At 36.6% G+C, this 24532-nt stretch overlaps 1 protein-coding gene across 2 annotated transcripts; it reads left to right on the top strand.

The window, feature by feature from the left end:
• Positions 1 to 833: 833 nt before the first annotated feature.
• On the top strand, positions 834 to 24532 carry LOC139139797 (phosphopantothenate--cysteine ligase-like). Of its 2 annotated transcripts, none has more exons than XM_070708717.1 (6): positions 834 to 1017; positions 4946 to 5034; positions 6562 to 6692; positions 9479 to 9687; positions 14609 to 14794; positions 22588 to 24532. In XM_070708717.1, exons 1-6 carry the CDS (start codon positions 859 to 861, stop codon positions 22756 to 22758), a joined length of 945 nt encoding a protein of 314 aa, XP_070564818.1. In that variant the 5' UTR covers positions 834 to 858; the 3' UTR covers positions 22759 to 24532. The 2 variants fall into 2 exon arrangements, with proteins under 2 accessions (XP_070564818.1, XP_070564819.1); XM_070708718.1 differs by lacking the exon at positions 22588 to 24532 and adding an exon at positions 16422 to 16641.

Here is a 24532-nt window from a genome sequence, read left to right as displayed (position 1 = left end):
ATTAACTTTAATACTGTTGACAATATTTTTGTTCAGATTATACGACTGCGTTCTTGTTCTACTCCCTACAGCATGTTGAACTGCCCCGTATTCAGCTTGCCATTACAGCCATTGTATGTGTAATGTGCATCTCTTTCATTGACAAATGACTTCAAGTCGTGACTATAATTCAGTTATCATCAAGGGCTATATTGTGTGTTTCAGCATGCTGCAGCGAGACAGCAAGAAACTGTAATTGACATATTGCATAGAAATATTGAAAAATTATCAACAGTTGCAGCTTCTTCCAACCTGTTTCTTTACGAAAAATAATATATGTTTAGATTTTTTAGTGATAAAAATCATGAAATGTGGCAAAATGGTTCTCAAAGATATTGTTTACATTGTAAGAACTAAAGGGAGCCAAAAAAATTCAGGTCACCCCTATAGGCAGAGCAAAACTTTAAAGTCCCCCCTCTACTAGCCCAAAAAATTTCGAAATCCTCCCCTCCCCACCCATCTTTCACCGTGTTTGTGTGTGGGGGTGGGGGTGTATGTGTGTGTGTGTGTGTTTGTGAACGCAGCATAGCGGAAGAGAATGGTTGAAAGTTTCATTGAGCAAAGTTTTAGAAAAGTTTTTTTAAGTCTTTCACTTTCGACGCGCACATTACCTTAACAAAGATCGTGCCAAAATTTGGGAATAATAAATTTTGGTCCCATACTAGTGTTTATGCAAGAAGAGAACCCGCCCCTATACTGCATGCTGGTCAGCCCAGCTGCCAGTGTATTTGGCATAGAGATGCATAGATTCAGCGCACGCGCAACGAGGCCTTCTTAATTGGAGCTGTGTTTCCTGTAACCACAAACAAACGTAACAAAATGGCGGACAAACAAACCACAGCAGAAGCAGCAGTCGAAGAATGGGAAAGCTTTTACAAAAATTCTACGCCTCCGAAAGATTACAGTAAGCTCGTCGACAAAATGAAGGATTTTGCTGTACACATTGGTAGCTTCGACCAAAAACTTGTCCTTGTTACAGTAAGTGTAGATCATCATCACACACGTGTTCGGCTACTTGCCGTGCGTGTTCACGCCTACTTCACTTCACTCAGTCCTCAGTGTGCTATACAGCACGACAGCAGGTGGGTCCTACTACCTCCATGGTCCTACCAAAGTCCTGCGTACAGGTCTGCGTGTTCCCGGCGTTATACGGCCTCCACCACAGCCCTGCAACGGTCTATGGAGATAACTGGGGGCTCTGCGGTCCGGATCCAACGAAAAAACGGTCTTTTTGGCCGAAATTCTGCTCTATCGGGGCAAAATCCTTTCCCTGCCTACCTTACCTCTTAACCGATCCCAGGCCCAGAGAGATGCGATTAACTTCTCCTAACGTCCAAAACCGCTCGTTTTCTGAAACATAACGTACTCGACAAGTTGTTTATCAATGGAGATCGCCATTTGGAATCTCGCCAGTTATCTCCACAGACCGTTGCAGGGCTGTGGTGGAGGCCGTATAACGCCGGGAACACACAGACCTGTACGCAGGGCTAGGTCCTACCACAGGTGCCCAGAGTTGCCGGTATACATGCACTGGGCACCCCTTCTCTCTATGCATGTACGTACAACGGCAACTCCGGACACCTGTGGGTCCTACTGATTACTGCCCGTCAGAAATTAACCTACAATCAATCGATATGCCAGTACCAAAGACCACTTTTCTTTATGAAAACCTACAATATATTACTGTCAAGCCCAAAAATCGTTGATTTTCGAACAAGTTGTAGCGCTGCTATTAGTGCTGATCACAGGCGCTTGGCTAGTTGTAATATTGTAGCTCTATGGTGAGGCGGTCGGTGAGTGTAGGGTTTTGCTAGCTCTGCATGGCAGGGCTGTGTGCTACTGACGTTATAACGCCGGGAACACACAGACCTGTACGCATGGCTAGGTCCTACCACAGGTGCCCGGAGTAGCTGGTATACATGCACCGGGCACCCCTTCTCTCTATGCATGTACGTACAACGGCAACTCCGGACACCTGTGGGTCCTACTGATGACTGCCCGTCAGAAAATTAACCTACAATCAATCAATATGCCAGTACCAAAGACCACTTTTCTTTATGAAAACCTACAAATATTACTGTCAAGCCCAAAAATCGTTGATTTTCGAACAAGTTGTAGCGCTGCTAGTAGTGCTGATCACAGGCACTTGGCTAGTTGCAATATTGTAACTGTATGATGTGGCGGTGGGTGAGTTTAGGGTTTTGCTAGCTCTGCATGGCAGGGCTGTGCGCTACCGGCATTATACGGCCTCCCATCGTATAACGCCGGTAACACACAGCTCTGCCATGCAGAGCTAGGGTTTTGCGACCTCGCTCACCAGTAGCGCTACATTGCCGAAGGTGCTGTAATATTGAAAATAAGCACGACTCATATGGCATTTTGATGTGAAATCCAACATATTACTCCATTTTGTCACATAAATTTATTCACAGGGCGGCCAGGAAAAAACAAACAAATAAATAAACAAATATATATAAACAAACAAACAAGCATACAAATACACAAATTAGAAACACAGACAAACATAAACATAGATAAACAAACAATATCATAGAACGTTGAATAAAACATACAAACAAACATGCAGAAGACAAATGTATACAAAATATATATAATATATATTATATATATATATATATATAATATATATATCTATGCATGTGTGTATACGTTTGTCTGTTTATATGTTTGTATGTTTATTTATTTATTCAATGTTCTATGATGTTTGTTTGTTTATCTATTTGTTTATATGTGTATGTTTATTATTTATTATGTATTTGTATGCTTGTTTGTATATTTGTTATTTTTATTTGTTTATTTATTTGTTTGTTTGTTTGTTTGTTTTTTCCTGGCCCCACCCTGTGATTTATCACTACTGAAGAGTAAACACTGTACCTTGTCGTTTATGGGGTTTGGTATTTTTTCAAACACGTTGATAGCATTTTCTTTGCTCACACATCATTGCATAAAGATCAATCAATCTGCCCTCAAGGCAGCAATATATCAGAGCTGCCCTCAGGGCAGACATACATTTCCTATCCTTACAATATTGCATAGTGTATGTCTACCAGTCTGACCTGAGGGAAGCAATATATCAGAGCTGCCCTCAGGGCAGACATACATTTCCTATCCTTAAAATATTGCATTGTGTATGTCTACTAGTCTGACCTGAGGGCAGTAATATATCAGAGCTGCCCTCAGGGCAGACATACATTTCCTATCCTTACAATATTGCATAGTGTATGTCTACTAGTCTGACCTGAGGGCAGTAATATATCAGAGCTGCCCTCAGGGCAGACATACATTTCCTATCCTTACAATATTGCATAGTGTATGTCTACTAGTCTGACCTGAGGGCAGCAATATATCAGAGCTGCCCTCAGGGCAGACATACATTTCCTATCCTTACAATATTGCATAGTGTATGTCTACTAGTCTGACCTGAGGGCAGCAATATATCAGAGCTGCCCTCAGGGCAGACATACATTTCCTATCCTTAAAATATTGCATTGTGTATGTCTACTAGTCTGACCTGAGGGCAGCAATATATCAGAGCTGCCCTCAGGGCAGACATACATTTCCTACCCTATCTATCAATCTGCCTTTAGGGCAGCAATATATTCTGAGCTGCCCTCAGGGCAGACATACAGTTCCTTTCCTTACACATTGCATAATCCATAGTGCAGTGATGTCATTAAAATGTTGTGCACATGTACATGTATGTATACTCCGCTCTGAGCTGCCCTGAGGGCAGTGCTGCCCTCGATCGGCAGCAACTTTGCACTGACCGCTTGGCAGTCTGTCTGCATTTTTGCAGCCGGAAAAAACTTAAAAGTGGCATTTTCTGGAGCATATGCCCGTGTGTTGCCTGTTTCGTGTCCACTTACACAATGAACGCCTTCGCACCTTTAACATATCTACTGGATGCCCATTGTGTCCCTGTGAACCAGTGCACTGGGTTAACATACCTACAGTATGCCAATAGCGTCCCTATGAACCAGTGCACTGGGTTAACATATTTGTTCTCAATTATTCAGTTATGAGCTCCACAAACTTGGTCTACAGAAAGACTAACAGATGGATGGACATACAGACAGACAATTCTCAACTTACTATTTCATCCCATACAATTTCGTACAAAAAGCACTTCGCACTCAAAAAACTCGCCCAAACCCATTTTGCCCTAAACTATCACCAACCATTAAAGCCGAAAATAACCAACCACTGCCATCAAAATTTTCAACATCTTTTCATCATCCTTCAACTTAAGTCTTGAGAGTGTACACATTTCAAGAAAGTAACATCGTGTGATTCTGTTCAAGGCACCTCAGTTGTAGCTTCTAGTTCTTTGTTTGTCTCAATACCATTTATGTGTGCGAGAATGAATGGTTCCTGGTAGCCAAAATGTCTTTGCATAGTAATGCTTCCAACTTTATGTAAATGAAACACTGATACATCATGGTTTTAGGCTATATACATCATAATTTTAAGACAAGTGAAGTTTGTAGTTGTAGTATAATGATGTTAATAAGAACAAAATTATTTTATTTTGAGATGGTACTTGGGGTGAAGTGGCATGCAATGGGACGAGATAGTAGTTGGGAGGAGGTGTTTTGGTACAAACTTGTTTGGAGATTAAGTTGTATGGAGCAACGTGGTTTTGGTGCAAAGTGTCTGGGCCCCAACACATCAACAGTATGCCCCTATCGTTTCTGTATCATATCTACAGTATGCCCAGTGTCCGTGTGAACCAGTGCACTGGGTTAACATATCTAGTTCATTCACTGTAACCAGTTGACTACCTTTGTACACAAAATCCGTGTTTTTGTTCAATATTTGATACACACATGTGTTTAAATCCTTTTTTTTGTCTTTTTTTTGCTTTTTTACTCACTGATTTCTGTAGTCAGGTGGCACCAGTGTTCCCTTGGAAAGCAGGACAGTACGATATTTGGACAATTTCAGTATAGGAACAAGAGGTGCTGCATCTGCTGAGTATCCTTTATCAGTACATGTATAAGCAGGATGAATCTGAGATATGGAAAATAAGGTTGATCACATATGATATTGTTCTGGGACTGAGGAGACAGTGAAATTACTGACAAATTACATGGCATAAGAACCGACCAGTGAGAGGTACAGCAGTATGGTAGTTAACTAGTGTACAGTCATGGGTTGTGGTAAAACTTGACAAGTTTTATATCTGCAATCACTTTCCAACATATCTACTACCAAAGTATGACACAGACTGAGATACACTGTCTGCTACCATTTTCTAACCTATGACAATACAGGTTCCTACAAACTAAATATGATATATTGAATATATGATGAAATCTGCAATTTTGTATTTTTGGTGCAATTTTGCCATTTTTGGTCAAAAAATGTGTTTCTCAAAAATCACTCGTCTGATGCCTTTGATATTTGGTATACAGGTTCCTAGGGGTTGTCTTAGTGTGATACATTGAAATTTGATGAAATCTTCAATTTTTGTCTGTTTGGGTCAATTTTTGCCAATTTTGGTCAAAATATTTTTTTCTCAAAAGTTGCTCATCTGATAGCTTTGATATTTGGTATAGAGGTTCCTAGGCTTTATCGTAATGTAATAAATTGAAATTATGATGAAATCTTCAATTTTGTATTTTTGCAGCTAATTTTGCCATTTTTGGTCAGGCCATCCTGAAATGAGCTATCCCCTTCTTCATCAGTACATGTGTCACAAAAAGTTATTCTCTACATAACACAGCAGAGCTCTGTTGACTGTTGGGTCGCTTGCTTTTTCAAAACCGCAGGTCAGACAGCTTTAATATTTGGTTTACAGGTCCCTAGGATGACCTTAGAGAGATAATTTCATACAGTCAGGAAATACTTACTTTTGTATCCATGTCTATAGTAGCTTCAGGGACATCAGCCTTATTGGTCTTTAGAGTTGACTTATTGCTACTTAGTTAGACGGCATTGTGAGACTGATCGGTTGATAAACTTTGATTCCTCACTGTCACTGTGAAAAAACTAAAGCTTTTTTCAAAAATCTGAGACATGGTTTTGTAGCCAATATTCTGGTGTGCAATTACTCATTGACACCTAGACAGAGCCCCCTTCTGCTCTGACTTAAACTTTTTTACGTCAGCTTACCCATTTTCTTTACACTTTCACTTAAATCTTCACAAAAATTTATCGCCCATTAACTTTCTTGATCAAACAAAACATTTCATAGAAATAGCTTTCAGGTGATATATAATACTTGGGTAAAAATACACAACTTGATGGCAAAATTCATGTTTGAAAATAAGTCATCGCAAAGGTGGAAAGCTACCTTACTACAGTGTTACAGTGAATGCAAAGTACACCAGGTTTGAAAGTCTTTCAGCCAATTCCATTATACATGCCATGATCTTAGCCTTAACAATAAAATCTTATGGAAAGTCTGTTGAAGTTGTTGTTTGCAGATATTATCATGAGAGTTTTGTTTTCTGTGAGGAATTTCACCTTAAGAGAGGTTTCCTTAATAAATATGTACAGATATTTTTTACAATGTGGATATTTTGTTATATTTTTACATCGTCATAGATCTCTTCAACCATACAATAGGCACTTACTCAGTTGTAATTTGTTAGAGTCATTGAAATTTGATCAAGAGAACAATATTACAGGTAAGTTTACCAATTTCTAGATCAAGAATCTCTTGTTATGATGTAAGCAACAGATGGTACGCTATTCTTACCAAATTATTCAATTCAATTCAATTCAGTTCAATAGAACTTTCATCATCCCTAACATTGACAATTAAAAAGTGTGGCTGAAATACAATACAACAAAATATAAAAACTATACAAAAAGTACCGATACATAGGCATAGAACAGCGATATAACAAACACACAAAATAGTTTAGGAATCATTTAAAAGCTGCAAAGTGATGGCTCTGAATGACAACTTGTGCTAGTTTGATGTGTAAGTATGTCAAGCTTTGTCAGTAAAATATGATCATTAATAGATAAAACGATTGATGGGCCTTTTCCAAGTACTTGCTAATTATAAAATGACAGACTTCCCCAGGGTATTCTTATTAATGTTCAGCTAAGTGGCACAATTATCAAGTGAACTTTTGTTGTTGACTGTCATACTATGAAACCAACAAATGAACGAGAATAAAATAATGTTTTCAATGTAAGTTTTTTAAAAAAAGGGATAAGATTTCTCTATCAACTATGAAGAAATGCAGTTTCCTTTAAAAATACAAATGTCGAAATGTTATGAATTTCAAGCACTAAGTTTCACATTTTTCCATCTTTTTATCACCCTGCTCAAAGGGCCAATGATCTAACTTTTGATGATTTTTTTCACTGTTTATTTATTCCTGTCAACTACTCCCCAATGCATGTTTTGAGATACACAGTGTTCAGCCCATCAACTCAGCCTATATAAGTGAATTAAATGCCAACATGCTTTGGAGAGTAGAACAAGGGCCCACAAATGAGATGCATCAATGGAAACACAGTTTGTGACTAATCACCATAATTTTCAAATTAGGCATTAAACATTCAGACAGTTAATCTACTTGCAACTGTTCAAGCAATAAAGCACACCCAGCAATGGTATACCACAAGATTTTGACCAATTCACGACATATATGCACAAACGATAGCGAGTGCACATATGAAGTGAATTGGTCAAAACCGAGTGGTATGCTATTATATCATAACAGTATATCGAAATTCTGGCGTTGAACGTCAATCACATCGCGTAAATTGTTTCCTTCAAGGCTGTACCAATAAAAATGTAACATGTTCAATAGAGTTCATCGTTATTTCAAAAACTGTTCCTTTTCCCATTGCTACTGATTTGTACTTGTAAACCCTGAAGGTCTCCGTGTCGAATATCAACAATTTAAGGTAATGCTATATGGACTTAGAAATAAGAGTTTTATGGCTGTCTGCATACTTCACGAATATCGTGAACTTTTTCCGAATATTGCAGTTGGCCGTAATTGCAGTCATGATTCCAGTCTCATCTGTCCCATGTGAAAGTGGTTCAGTACCCAAAACAAGATCAAAATATCGAAATGTAGTTGTCTGTGTGAAGATGTCATAAATAATCTGATGGTGATAACCATGGAAGGCCTAAGACTTAGTCGACTTTAACTTCGCAGCAGCGATGATAGAGTTCAGGCAGCAAAGACATCATCGGAAGTAGTAGACAGAAAAAGTAAAGAATTGAGTACCGTCGACAGAGAATAGACCAAAACAGTATTAAAGATTGTCAAACTCATTAATGAAAAAACATTTTCATTGCTGATATTTATTGAACACTAATTCATCGACTTTTGAACCAGTTTTCGATATCGTGTATACAGCTATTTTATAGGTATTCACATGTAGTTGTCAATGTATGCATTTTTGAGACATTTTACGCAAATAAAACATGATTTGCGTACAGCCTTACACAGATTTGAAAGTCCTAACGGAAGCTCTGATCAGTATCTTCTTAATTGAGGTTTTCTGTGTACTTTGTAAACCATACATGTACATGATAACGTCTTTCAACTGAACAATAAGAGCATAAACAGGTTCAGGGCTTGATTCAAAAACTGACACTGTATGTAATCCAATGTCTATGGTTATCAATTATCCTTTATAAATCTTTTGATTGATTTTATTTTACTCTTCAAAGTTAACACTTCTTTATTCTAAAACACTAAAGTTATTTATAAGCCTGCTATTTAGAGTGTTCAGTTATATGAGAAGGGAATTACTCAAAAGAAAGTCAGTGCCAAACCTGGTACAACGATAATTCAACTGTATCACAAAGAGGACAAGAATATAAAATCCCTCATTAAACAATCTCTAATGAAAAGTATTGTGTGTGTGAATGTAATCAACATTTTTTGTAGTCCGTTAATCATTTTCAGATCAAAAATCACTACTGCCTTCCTTTTGTATCCACTTACTTCATACTACTATCAATGATTCCACCTAGTGTGTCTGTTTACACTGTCAATCTGTTTGTCTGTGAGGTTGAACTTGGCATCTTCACATCAACAAATTAGACTTTGATTTTGATAATTGTATACACATATCTGAACATTTTGAGATATCATTATGACTTACATGTATGGAGTACAGATGGCATGACCTTAAAATCTGACAGGAAAGTAACTGATTAGTACTTCTATATCTATCAACAGGAGTAAAAATAGCATTGTATATAGGGTAGCTTATTATTCTAATGTCTTTTTCCAGAATTTTGTTCAAAAGGACTGTAGAACTAATCTGTCTGCTACCAAAGAGGTGTATCATTTATAGTTGCTTAAACACAACAAACCTCAATGATATTCCTGACTGTCATGCTTTATTTAATTTACAAGTATGCATGGCATGTCTTCTGATTAGAAGTGAATAATAACAACATTTATGTTGTTTTGTTCTGTTTTTGTTTCAGTCGATAAGAGGATATCAACCGAGCTTGAGCCAGTTTTAAGAAATTATCAGAAATTTAAGGACCGTCTTTGCTTGATAGAATTTACCTCCTTAGCAGACTATTTACATCTTTTACAAGCAGCCGCACAAGTTTTAAATGATTTTGGAAGACATGCAATGTTATACCTTGCTGCTGCAGTCTCAGACTTTTATATCCCAGCATCACTCATGGTGAGTAGGAACTTTGATGAAAATCAGTGTGCTTTCAAACAGTCACAGAGATTCTATGGTACATGTAGTTGATACGTATGTAGGAAAGGGTGAATCAGTTGTGTATTTTTGGTTACATGCACTGGTATCAACTTGAAGGTTAATCCAGTGGACTGCTTGAATCCTATGCCTGACACCCGGGTCAGAAGTATCCCATGACCATAGCAAAATCGATTGTAATGACAGATATGGGAGTGTTGAATATGTTCATACTGATGCATTTATACTCATCTGTGACAAGTGTTTCATCATTTATTCATCCAATGATGGGGAAAACACTGATCTCAATACGTAATTTGCATCAGTTTATCATAGTAATCTTCATTGATTGGGCATTTGGTCTTTCATGCAGAGTTCATGCAATTAATGAACTGATATTTTGTCAGTTGTAGTACAAAAGTGTAAAAGAGTCAGTTTTTAGCTGTGTTCCCTCCATCTTAAGGTAGAACGTGCCTCAGGGAGATATTCAGACTCTCAAATTTCTTCAATTTTTTTCTGATCTACCACTTGTGGGGGCTCATATTAAAGTTCTTGGAGAAAGAAAAACTTTTAGCATCTTAATTTTTCAAAAATCCAAATTTTGAATTTCCCCCATAGAGTTAACACAGGGATGGCGGCCATTTTGAATTTCAAATGTCACAAAATGTTGGGTAATTTTTTTCACTAGGTCGTAACTTTGCCCGGTGATCCCAGATTTTCATTATTGATTTGGGAAGAGGATGGCTTAAAGTTTCATTTATGAAAGTTTGTCTTTCACTTTCGAGGCATGAACTACCTTAAGCTAGATTGACACTGCACTGACTGTAAGAACATTACATCTACAGTAGTTTAGGGCTTAAAGGAAATTTCCAAAACTCCAAGAGTCCATTAGTGACATGGCATACTAGCCGAGAGATAGTGAAAAATCACAATTTGAGGCCACATTGTTTTATTTAGGGTCAAGATATTTTATTTCACCAACATTTTGACAAATTCAGGAATTCAACCACAGGGTAAAATGTATTCACCTACCAGTAAAACAGAAATTGAATTCAAATTACAATAACTTGGTGCACAGTGACTTAGTGTACAGTAAAATATTTCTGAGAAAAGTGAAAATGTTTGGTAGAATTTGAAAGAATTTAATAACCAATACTACAAAGCAAAAAGGGTGTTATGATTACATTATTAAAATTTGAAAATGTACTACAGTACAGTATTATAAAGTGAAATTCAGAAGAGTAGCAGAAAAATCTATAAACAGCTAAAAAAAGACAATCACAAAGATTTCTTCCTCCTATTGTTCCAAGGAATGTACTGTTAAAACTGAGAACAAAGGCCCCCTAGGTGTATCAATATTCATACACTAGATATTTCTTAGGAGAGTGATGTACATACATTTCAAAGATATCAGGATTTTATGGCATTATTACATGCAACATCAAAGGCAATGCTGCGGTTCTCTCTAGCAGAAGGGAACAGACACAACCAGCAAAACTGTGAAAGATTTGTATACTACATGTATCATACCATCCTGTACTGTATGTTCCAGCTGTTGTAGCATGTGCCTTTTGAAAATCAAACTCTCCTTCAGGGCTCGAAAATTCTCGCCGCCCGACGCCCGTGACAAGTGAATTTTGAGTCCGGGCAAGTGAAACAACATTCTCCCAGCCCGACGGACAAGTGAATTTCAATGAGGCCAGTGTACGCACGCGCTGCCACTCTCTCTAGTTCTTTGAGTGTACCGCTTTCGATATGGCCGGCTGATAAAATAGCTCTGTTCTGCTTGGTTACAAAATGGCAAAATATTGACGTCTTTGCACGCTTTTATGTTTTTTTCTTCTGATGAAATCATGTCACGATGCCTCCTCCATAGAAAACTACAGCTTTACAATAAATGTTGTAAGGTGTTGAAACATTTACCCTCCTTCCTACAAAGTTGCAATGTATTGGACAATTTACTCTCCTTTCTACAAAGTTACAAATTCCCTGGTACGTGAAGCAAACATTGTTGCTGTTCAATACTGCAATCAGGGTCCCTCTTAGTCCCTCATGGACGGACCATACTACAATACATCATGGACGTGTATCGACTGTGATGTACACTGAGGCTTGGCTTTGCCTGTGCACGGTCCGTGGCCTGTGTGAGTCCCGCGTACCGACGTCTTTTTTAGTCCAAGTTTTACCTACATTGCTTGAATCAAAATTTGGCCTGCAATTTCTCAGTTTGATAGTAAAAACCATTATTTTAAAGGAAACTTTCACAAACAGAGTCAGAATACAAGGGAAAAGGAGAAAAACTTGAGGTTTTCTGAAAGGTCAAATCTGGGTCATCTTATGTGATGTCATGATGAAGACCCCTTAAGTACACAATTATGGTGCAAAAGAAACCACCTAGGGAGGTCTAATAGGTACAATCTTATGATAAAAGGTAATTTCTTGCTTTCCAATTTAATGGCATTTAGCTTGACTGCCAGTTTTAAATTAAATTTTATTAACAGTTATTGCAAAGGAAAATTGTCAACAGCAGTTGCAGTAAGCATATCCATTTCAAATCATCACATTAATATTTCTGCAGATTCCTCCAGTTTAATGATGTAACAGTGAACATCACCAGACATTTCTTGATGATATCAAAATATCAAATGAAAATGTTCCTGGGCTACAATGTTATCATTATCATTAAAACTATTACTACTCTTTAAAACATTGGGAAATGAATTGAACAATATCATTGTGTCTTGTTTTAAAGGATTTTGACCTGACCCTTTTTGTCTCAAGAAAAATACTTATGCTGAAGATGCTATTGAGCCTGCTTGATCACAACTATGACACAACACCACAATACTTGTATCTACACTGTCACAATGCTACCAAATGCTTTCTTCTGCATAGAAAATTTGTATTTGTGTGGCTAACAAAACCACATAAGGAGCTTGTAGTGTATATGTATGATAAGTTGTCATACTGTGAACACTGACTCAATGCTGCAGAAGTATTCTGTATCTGTGGTAATATACACTTCACGTTGCTACCTGATTTTAGAATTGCTACCTAATTATTTCTTGTGGCAAAAGTTTACCACTAGAAATGAATAAGTATTTCAATCCCTTCAATGTCATAAAAACACAGATAATGAATTTAATAAAAACTAAACAAATATTTCTTTATGTAAAAACTATCATGAACACATACAAAACATCTTGATTTGTAAAATTAGGAACTCCTAAATGCCGAGAATCTGAAAGCTGTTGCTACACTTGAGATCATAAACTGTTTAAAAGTTGCTCAAAGTGGCTACAAGAGTTTTGATTTGGCTAATGAGTTGGCTAATCATTTTGGTGACTTAGGGGGCAGATCGTCCATGTAGCCGACACGAACACGAAGTGTCTGTTACCGGCTATCAAATACTAGGAAAAATAGTCAAGAATGGGCTACAAAATCACTATCAGTTTTAAGTTGCAGGTAGAATAAGTCTGTGCCTTTGTATAAAATACTATAAAAATAATAGAAAGTGAACAACCAGCTGAAAGTTAGTTGAGGAGACCTTAACCGCATATCATTTGCATCTCATGTCGGCTACATGGACTGTGTGCCACTTTAGGGGAACCCTGCAGTTTATGCACATACCACATGGTAGCAGTAAACTAAATGATACTGAAAGTTTTAACATGGGCACAATTTGACACAACACCGGTGGCCTATTATATACTTACCCTTGGTGCACCTACCTGACTTGCCTATTTACACAAGGTACCAGGTCATGATGACTCACAATGACAACGTACCGGTTTTGTTTATTGAAATACATTACATGTCCCCCCAAAATTTAATTTGTCCCCATTAAGACCTACTATGGGTCACTGTGTCCCCATGCTAGCAAAAGCTGGCTGAAACACTGTGCATGTATACGTTACATAAGATATTATTTTTGATACACAGACTAAGGACACAAATTTATCAGTAAGTTACAGCTACTGTTTCTTTACAATGACATGAATAAAACCATACACATTTACTCCTTAAATCATCTGAAATTCAGGGCAAGTGAATTTTTCTTCCGGACAAGTGAAATTGAAAATTCACTTGCCCTATGGCAAGTGAATTTTTAAAAAAATTTTCGAGCCCTCCTTCCTTTAATTTGCCCATCAATTTATTATACAGCTCATCTTTTCTTGACAAATCTGATTTTATTCAAGCACTGGAAGTAAAATAATTTACTGATGAGTTTCAAACATTCTAGTGAATTGAAAATAGCAAACCAAATAAATACTGATGTAACTACAGGTATTATTTATTCCATGAATAACTCAGCTGCTGAAAGAATGATAGAAGATTTGAGAACCAGTATCACAAGTTTATTATTTTCCTCTGTGTATTTTTCTGTCCTTGTCATTCATAATTCAAACTTTGTAAGGACACTGAAAAGCAAACATGATTGTACATGTATCTTTTGTCACTGAACAATTGGGATTGCACTGGTATATACAGTAAAACACAGGTACATTGTACAGTGTACTAAAAACTGGGTTTGAATTTAACCTTTTATCCACTTTCATGTAGTTAATCATAAAAATCTCTGAAATGAAATAGTCAATATCTACCATTGCATATTGAGTTAGACATAATTTGTTGACATTCAGCACCTATATCAAACAGTGTAACATGATATAGCATAAACATGAGATGTGTATTACCATACTGACATTGTTGCCACATTAATATAATTATTGATGCTTGATATCACATTAAATTTTGATGCTTCTCACTGACAAGTACATGTACTGTCCAGTTACCATTATGCCAATACTGACAGTTCAGCACACCATGTCACATGACAGTCATGTGATCATTGGTTCAATATACTGTTATATCACACATAGTGGTTTGTTCTTTATTACAGGTAGAACATAAGATTCAGTCTTCTGAAGGTGCTCTTCAACTTACCATGGAATTAGTTCCTAAAATGTTGAAGCCACTTGTCATGCACTGGGCGAAGAATGCTTACATTATTTCATTCAAGTTGGAAACTGATGAAAGTAACCTGCTACCAAAAGCCAGAAAAGCATTAGAAACATACCAACATCAGGTAAGTCTGTTTCAGTACTATTTGTTATACAAACACAACATTTTTACTTTTGTTAATGTTAAAAACAAGATGCTTGTCATAAACGATTTCCTGCACATTACCCAATACAGATACAATACCTAAGTTTAAATGTTCTGGGATTTTTTTTTATTTTTTTTTTTTTTTTTTTTTTTTTTTTTTACATTTCTTTGTGGCATCGAACTGTTTCCTTATATTATGATGTATGTGTGTAATTCAAGATTAACTTTTGTCTTTAGTTTTAAGTACAGTTGATGTGTGAAAACGCCTGTAGTTCAACAGAAGTTTGCACTTTAAAATTTCCATTTGAAATCCTTGACAGCAAATTGCAACAGGAACAAACCATGCAGAAATGCAAAACTTTCCTCAAGGACAGTTTTGTTGGTGTTTTATGTGATTTTAATTATTTTGAATACACTGAAATATTGGAGAAAGGTGAAGGTACTGATGACAATATTGGCATTGTTTGGAATGTGAAGGACCTGTGCGATGCAGACAAAATGAAATCAAAGAAGTTATCAATATTCAATGGAATGAGTCTCATCTGTATCTCTCATTGTCATATCCAAGCAGAAGAAATTGTAATTTGAAAGTTTCAAATTGTTATTTCAGTCGACTAGTCGTATTGTAAAGTTCCATAAGGTACATGAATAAATGTTAGCCTTGTGGTGGTCTTGATCATTTGGTAATGGAGACCTTTAACACCAATTTACGTATCAGGGTAGCTGTGGAAACGCAGCTATCTGTGTCGTGACTTTGACTGGCAAAATAAACCAAAGTGAGTGTAATTCAATAAAATGACCTATACCTGCCTGAACTCTGATTATTGCTCATTCCCTAACTCCTTTTGTAAACAAAATCTCTAGTTCATTTACGTAATTCGGCTGATTTTCCAAGGAGTACTGAAGATTTTCACTCCAGCAGAGTACTTTGACTTCTATTGATATGCTAATAGGGTTGTCGCCCGTTGGAACGTGAATAGTGTGACGACTGGTCAGAGTGAACCTCTTGAGTACTCCTTTGAAAATCAGCCAAATTATGTAAATGAACCAGAGATTTTGTTCACAAAAGGAGTTAGTACCAGAAGTAGTATCACACCTGATGACATCATAGATCATGTGAAGACTTTGTTATGATTGGTCATATTGGTAAAATGTCACAGGTCAAATCTCAGACGCAAATTTTATTTGATAACATTAGGCCAGTTACAACCCTTTGAGTTGCTGAGTGAATAGTCACCGATTTTTCACTCTCATTTTGACAAAATTACTTAAAGAGGCAATTTTCAATCCCTGGTTCTTGCATTAGAGGTTGTTGGCACTGACTGTTTGCGTGATTTTAGTCCTGTGTTCCTGTGTTCTCCTTAGACAATTTGTGCACAGTTAGTCAATTTGTGCACAGTTAGTCAATTTGTGCACAGTTAGTCAATTTGTGCACAGTTAGTCAATTTGTGCACAGTTAGTCAATTTGTGCACAGTTAGTCAATTTGTGCACAGTTAGTCAATTTTGCTCAGTAATAAAGCTGATAAAGGACTTGCCACTTTAAAGTTGCTGAATGACATCTATAAGCAATGTTTACAATGCGTTAATGCCGTTGTCGGTCGTGTAGAGATCTGATATCATCACTTTGAACAATGGCCACCATCATCACACCCTGTGGACGTGGACTAAAGTGATCATTTATACTTCGGTAAGTAAATTTTCAGCTTGCCTCTTCGACGACACGCGGATGTAATTTTTTTCTGTTTTCGTTCAGTGCATTTCTTTAGTAACATTGTTCAAATGAACCCTAATAAATGCCCGGTGACTTGCGAGGTTGAACATAGTAGAGAGTATGTACACAACAAATGGAGTTGCCTACTGCTGATACAATGATACCGTGTTAGTGTCTACCATAGACTCTCGAGAAAAACGGGACAGGCAACTCCGATAGAGAACAAAGGGTCTATGGGATTAGCAGCGTCTGATCTATCTTGGAATAATTAAGAGGTTTTAATGGGTCGGGGAAGGAATGAAGCTGGGCCCGATCGATTGCACAACGTCCGGTTCATAGACACGTGCATGCGGGTATACGGTAATGTTTTCGGATTACAAGTTATTCCGGATTACCCGCAAGTCCATTTTTAGAAATAAAAGTGTTACAACTATTTTGAGAAGAATTCGTCAAAATGGTTTTAAAGTACTTTTTACATATTGGTAGCGAGATTCGATGCAACTAGAAGTCTGCAGGGAGTCAGTATGTTGCTGTAAAGTGACAAAGTTTCGAATAGAAATCCGAAAAACATACCGCTGCAGTTCCAGACTTAACAGCAGTTGACATCACAGAGTTGTTTACATTCCGCAATCGTCCGTGTATCTCCGAATTTTCCCTCGTTTTTGCAGTTTTTTAACCGTCGGAATATTTTCTGTGCGAGGAGTGCTCCATGATTCGGTAAAGTATGTATGTTATCTACTGAAATGTTGTTGTTTGAAAACTGTGAACGGCCAAATTTACGAGTACAGCGTTCAGCTTTGTGTAAATGCATGTCTACCTTACCGCTTCTGACTCCATCAACCGATGGATAGTCCCGATTTATCGCGAAGTTTCTCCTGACAGCGAAAGTCAGTGTTACAAATGTATTTTCTAGTACTTTGCGGATGTAAACATGTGTAGCTTATCCGAACTTTGGTGTTTCTTTAGGCTAAAACAGTACCAAAATGTTAGAGGTCGTTTTTTGAGCTCCGATGGAGTAGTCATTTTTTGTGTTCCCTGATTTTCGTCAAATGTTGCGTGACAGATGAAATAAAGGTCAGATTTTCGTTTCGCAGGACTGGGGAAGTGTAAACCTGTCTAACTTGTAAATGTTTGTTGTTTCGGAGATTTTTATGGTAGGAATGTAAACTTATATTGTCGATATCTAGCAAGAGTTTTCTGTAGCGTCTATGGCTAAATGTACACTGTTTGCTAATGTACTGTTTTTATCGTCTGGTTTTTCCCGTTGGCTTCGGCTTGAATCCAAAATGTGATCTTCATCGTTACCGGAACATTCACCATGACTAATATCAAAAACCCTCAAAATTCTCTGTGTCATTACTCGGAACGTGCCATGCAAGAGCAAAGTGTACATATTCAGAACGTCAGTTTGATCGTTAATGAGATTCAGTGTTAAGTACGAAGTATTGTTGTCGGAGACCGCTTGGCAAATAAACTTTAATGTATTCAAAGATAGATCGCACAAAGAAACCTCAGCAGTTGCCTGTCCCGTTTTTCTCGAGAGTCTATGTGTCTACATACTTCTTTCTTGCATTGGCCGTGGTGAAAATATTTGTTTGTGTTTACAATTTTCACTTGATATACAATAAAAAATAAAGAACGATACAAGTAGGAATTGTTCTGCAAGAATTTTTTTAAGTTCTCAAAGTTTTACCTAGTTTGGAGGTGTACCTGCCTACATGTATGTATTTCCAAACTTGGTTTCATGTCATGAAATATTTTGTCATTTACGTTTGTCTGTATAATAGGATCATTTTGAATGTCTCTGTTTTTGAAATTTGACAGTTTCTTTTGAAAACTTTATTAACGTATTTTAATATGTGTTTACTTTACATATATATGTCACCTGTAAATATTTTGCTGGCAACAGTGGGAATCAGTGATTGATTTACAATATTTCATTAAAGTTCTATGGGAAATCTTACATCACAAAATATGCATACAACATTTTTGTTCATTTTATAGCTGTGGATCAGTGATGGATTTGTCCTTCCCCTTTGAAAAGTAATTTTGATTCACAGATATATTATCAGTAAACTAGTTTTCATGTACACATACATGTTCAAAATCACCAAATGTATTTACTGTGGACCTTTTACTTCACATTCCTCTTTATTAATATTCCGTTCCTTTTTTATCTGCAGCTGGAAGTGATGATATATCTTTGTGGTAGTTTAACAGATGCTGAGAAAAAGAATGCTGATGACAACTGTTGATGAATTTCTGATTTCTTGTGTTTTGTGTCATTTGTTAGCATTTCCATCTGCAATAAATGTAAGGTAGGAATTCAATGAAAAAACGGGTAAGTTTTTCTTTTGTATGTGAACGCATGAGAGTTTGTACCTTTAGATACATTTTGAAAAAACTTATATGAGCACAAGAATGAGTAATGACAGCTAGAGTGTGAATGATTGTGGCCAAATGGAAGCTGGTGGGTAAGTGTCAATGCCATGTGTGTGGTGTAGAGGTAGGGGTATGCTGCTGGGGAGGAGGGGGAGGGGTCGGCCATTAGGTAGGATTCAGTACCAGTATATATACCACAAGACCCCTGTTCGCGGCAAGTATACCACAAAAAAATTTCTCCAAAGCTAGAACTATTGCAGCAAACATACCACAACATGCAGGAGTGTTGCGGTAAGTATACCACAGTACATGTACGTGGGCCAGAAAATTCATTAATATGTAAAAGTATGCACTGTGCATAAGTATGTCACAACTTGTTGTGGTAAACATAAGCAGGTGATTGCGGAGACATTACCACAACAATGCACTGGAATGTAAAAATGCAAATGGGGTAAAAAAGGTAAAATTCATAAATTGCCAAAACTCTTGATTCATAGCTCAGATTAGGTTGATATATGATCCATAGATACTTTCACAATTCCTATTCAAATGTGTAAATTTTGTGAGGATACTTTTAATTTTGTATTTTTTGCTCACGTGTTCACACACGTGAGCATATGGTTTAGCAATGTCTGTCTGTGTGTCCGTGTGTCTGTATCCCCATTATCTCAAAACGGCTGAACGTATTTCAGTCAAATTTGGTAGACATCTTCAGAATTCAAATGGCTAGAACTGAAAAGGTTTTGGTGGGCGTGGCTTGCATATTAATGAAGTTATCACAGTTTTAATTTTTCTGATACATGGTAGTCTATGGGAAGCCGGTATCTGTGGTTTGAGGGCGCTATCCCCACGTTACACTCTGGCTAGACGATGCTGAAATTAGACTCGGTTTCGGATTCGGTTTCGGATTCAGTTTCGGATTCGGTTTCGGATTCGAGAGACTGAAAGAAATTTTATATTTTCAGCCAATTGTTACACTGTGGAATACTGGATTTTCCTTACTTTCCCTGGACCCTTTTTTCAGCTAAAATAATATCTAATCACACTAAACAAAGTGAAAATAAGTATATAGGGATAACTTAGCAATACAAATTTTTTGACAAATGTCATGTGATCTCGATGACCTTTGACCTTAAATATGAGTATATGTCCATAACTCAGTAACCACAAGTGCTACACCCTTCATATTTGGTATGATGGGAGACCTTATGACATCACATCCTGTACCTCATTAATTATGCACATATCTAATTCTGAGCCAGCCAATAGAGCTAGAGGTCTGATTTTTGGTATATAGGGATAACTTAGCAATACAATTTTTTTGACAAAATGTCATGTGACCCCAATGACCTTTGACCTCAAATATACATATATGGCCATAACTAAGTAACCCCAAGTGCTACACCCTTCATATTTGGTATGATGGGAGACCTTATGACATCACATCCTGTACCTAATTAATTATGCACATATCTAATTCTGAGCCAGCCAATAGAGCTAGAGGTCTGATTTTTGGTATATAGGGATAACTTAGCAATACCATTTTTTGACAAAATGTCATGTGACCCCGATGACCTTTGACCTCAAATATACATATATGGCTATAACTAAGTAACCACAAGTGCTACACCCTTCATATTTGGTATGATGGGAGACCTTATGACATCACATCCTGTACCTCATTAATTATGTGCATATCTAATTCTGAGCCAGCAAATAGAGCTAGAGGTCTGATTTTTGGTATATAGGGATAACTTAGCAATACAATTTTTTTGACAAAATGTCATGTGACCCCAATGACCTTTGACCTCAAATATACATATATGGCCATAACTAAGTACCCCAAGTGCTACACCCTTCATATTTGGTATGATGGGAGACCTTATGACATCACATCCTGTACCTAATTAATTATGCACATATCTAATTCTGAGCCAGCCAATAGAGCTAGAGGTCTGATTTTTGGTATATAGGGATAACTTAGCAACACAATTTAACTTGATTTTAGTCATTGAAACTTGCTATATACATCAAAGATACTGTGATATAACATTATTGAAAGTCAAAAGACATTTTTACTTCAGCCAATTCCTAATTTGCATATTAAATGAATTTTCATACTTAGGGATATTCATCTGAATTGATCAAAATTGATGTAACTTGCTATGTACATTTCAGACACTGTAATACAATATTATTGAAAGTCATTAATCATTTTCTCTTCAGCAAATTCCTAATTTGCATGTTTAATGAACTTTCCTAATTAGAGATATATATCTGAATTGACTAGACCAAAGTTGACAAAACTTGCTACATATATTGCAGATACCATGATACAACATTATTGACAATCATTAAGCATTGTTACTTAAGTCAATTCCTAATATACATATTTAATGAACTTTGCTTATTAGGGATATATACTGGGATTTACTTGATCAAAGTTGGCAAAACATGACAACATTGATGATTATACCTGGTTAAAACAATATCGAAAGTCATTTCACATTTCATGTCAGCTAATTTACAATTGCATATCTAATGAGCTTTCACAGCTCGGCATATATGGCTTGAAGGACTTGGCCAACGGTAATTACACTTGCTATATAAATTACAGCAGTCAAAGAACTTTAATATTTTTATTTCAGCTAATTACATATTTGTATACTTCATGACCTTTGAGAATTAATCAGCGGTGATTATTGTTCATTATGTTGATCATAATACTTTCAATGAAGTTGCAAACATGTGGCAAAGGTTCAAATTTATACATAACTCTATGAAACACGTGAGCATTTTCAGTTCATATCTGGTTTATGAATATTTTTAGGTTTTTTTGCTTATGACGACCTTAAATGACCCATGGCAACATAAAACATTATTAGTGTAACATAGTCATAATTGGTATTGATCTGTATTACGGTAACCCTTTTAGGCCTAAATCCCTATGTACATGTACCGGTAGAGGGGTTGCTCTGGTAAGTTAGCAAAAAGTCAGGCTTGAAAGGGTTAAAATTTGCTCAAGAAAACAATTCTATGGTAATGTTTGATCCCTACATGTATTTATACATCTTCCAGTCCACTGCAGTCTAATTGCTAACCCTTCCTGTCCAAATAATCCTGTAAAATTGTATGTGAAGTGTCCTCTATAGCCACTTTTCTTCCATGTTCCAATCTCATTTACTCAAATGAGCACAAGGCAGTTTCAGCATATTTCAATGCTTGTATCCTGACAAAGTGTGTACACACACTTGTGACTATCACCCACTACTGGGCCTGTGACTTGAAAGTGCATTTACAAACACATTTTCACCGTAGTACATTGACAAAATTTATATTTTGCGGGGACTATGTCATTGAGAATGACTACCCATGATACATCATATACTACAGTCTTCTCAGTGAAATTTGACAATATGTATTTATGGTACGTGTGCTTTGGACGATACACTGTACTGGAATGTTGAAAAATATCCATAAAAATTAGAAGTTGATGGTGTAAATAGGCAACCACATCTTTCAGTTTGATATGTTGCTACATGTAGGAAGGTTGAGCAACTGTGACTTTTGAATATTAATTGAATAGTTATTTGCAGTTATTATGATATTGAATGATTCTGTATCATGTCTTGACACTCTAATACATTGATGTGTAACTGACTGATGTGATTTGTTACAGGTTGTTATAGGAAATCTTCTAGAAACTAGAAAAGAAAAGGTTATAATGGTGACCAAAGGACATGAAGATTCTGTTGTTATGAGTCCAGATGAAATCATTAAAGGTCAGGAAGTTGAAGAGAAGATCGTGGAAGACTTAAAAAACAGACATGGACAGTTTATCGCATCATAATTCCAGGATAAGCAAGAGTCCCCAACGTATCTCTGTCACTGTTTCATATGTACCTAGTAACCTGTTCTCAAAACCACATACATAATAACACTTTGGTATCGCAAGTCATGTCAAATGTATTTCCTCCTACTATATTAAAGAAAATTTGCTGTTTTTTCAAATGTGTATTGAAAAACTGAGTCAACTTCAGTTCAGCTTTCTCTTGGTGATACTCTCACTGAAAAGAGTGATTGTATGCATGTATGCAGCCAGCTGTCTTTGAGTTAATACTGTATAGAACCTGTCTGTAATTCAGCAGTGACCTTTGCCCTTTTGTACAGAGGAAATCAAAGCCCAATGAGTGCAATGAGAACTCTTCAACTCAGAAACTTAAACCTGTCTATCAAGCAAGGCAGACAAGGGAAGGTATTAGCTTGAGCCTTTCCTACACTAGTATAATGTGCAGAATTTTGCAAGGTCCGATTAAACATGTTTTTAGTCACCACGAACAAAGTCCAGGGGGACTTGTAGATTTAGTTGTATCCGTGCATGCATCTATGTACATATGTGTCCATTAAGCAAATTTCTCAGTTATGCATAAAACGTGATTTCTTTAAGACATGATACAAGGATTACTTCCTATGTCATACATATGCACAACAATGAAATTTGCAGAATCTTCATACAAATCTGAACCAAATTTGGATAAAGCTGTCATATTGACAGATATAATTAATAGCCCTGTATTATCCTTTACGCCTAGCACTTTCAAGTCACTTCACATTTTACTCTCGTGCTTGTAAAACTGAATTTCATTCATTGCCAGGTCAACAATTTGGAAAAATTTTCAATATCTTCATACATATTCAATGTGAGGGACTTCTAGATCTGTCAACCCATAGCCATTTTTATCATAAACCAACACTCAGACTTCATATAACCACATTGCAACCATTGATCACACACCCAACTATTTCTCAACTATATTTCCATTCATACATTAGACATCAACTATCAACTACACATACACATCAATACAATGTTTCTCCATCATTTTCTGGACATCTGTTGACCAATATCTCTTCACCATCATTTCCGTCAGTGGTTTCCAAAGTCATTAACCAAGTGGGGACTATGTCATTGTCAATGACTTGATTCAAATAACCTGAACTCTTTGTATAGCTGTTTAAGATCTTTTAGCCATTGCAATTTGTTTATGGTAGTGATCAATTTAACTTTAGCATTGCATGCATTACTGTGTTTCTCTCAGCTGAACATCTATGAACCAAGATAAAACGATTTCTTCTCTTCGTAGATCCTGTATGATGATAGTTGTATTAAAAATTGATCTCTGCATTGAAACTATGACTTCTGGTGCTAAACTCATTTACATCTGACATATGGCAAGCAGGATATCTCAGTAATGTTTTCGCATTGCATTGATTTCTTCATATTTCACGTTCAAGCGTTATCAAGAAAATAAAATAAGAAACCAAACTTTTCAAGATGTTATTTTTGTAAATTTCAACAACCATTGTGTGTTTCCCATCAACACTTCCCATTGTGATGTCTTTTGTTTGATGTCCTTTATTGTAATATTTTCACAGAGAGGTTATTATGTGTTTTCAGAAGGGATCCACCACGATCCATGTTCAACACCTTTAAACATTCCTTTGAAGACACAGCTTTACTCAGGATTTTTCTGCAACTTTTTTACAGGTGCAGATTGAAGAAATTGTTAATATTGAATTTCAAATGTAAATAAAATGGGCATTATTTCTGCCAGGAACATGTA

This window comes from Ptychodera flava, chromosome 9 (assembly GCF_041260155.1).
Source record: "Ptychodera flava strain L36383 chromosome 9, AS_Pfla_20210202, whole genome shotgun sequence".
In the NCBI taxonomy this organism is placed as follows: domain Eukaryota; kingdom Metazoa; phylum Hemichordata; class Enteropneusta; family Ptychoderidae; genus Ptychodera; species Ptychodera flava.
This window is presented reverse-complemented; position numbering and strand designations above follow the sequence as displayed.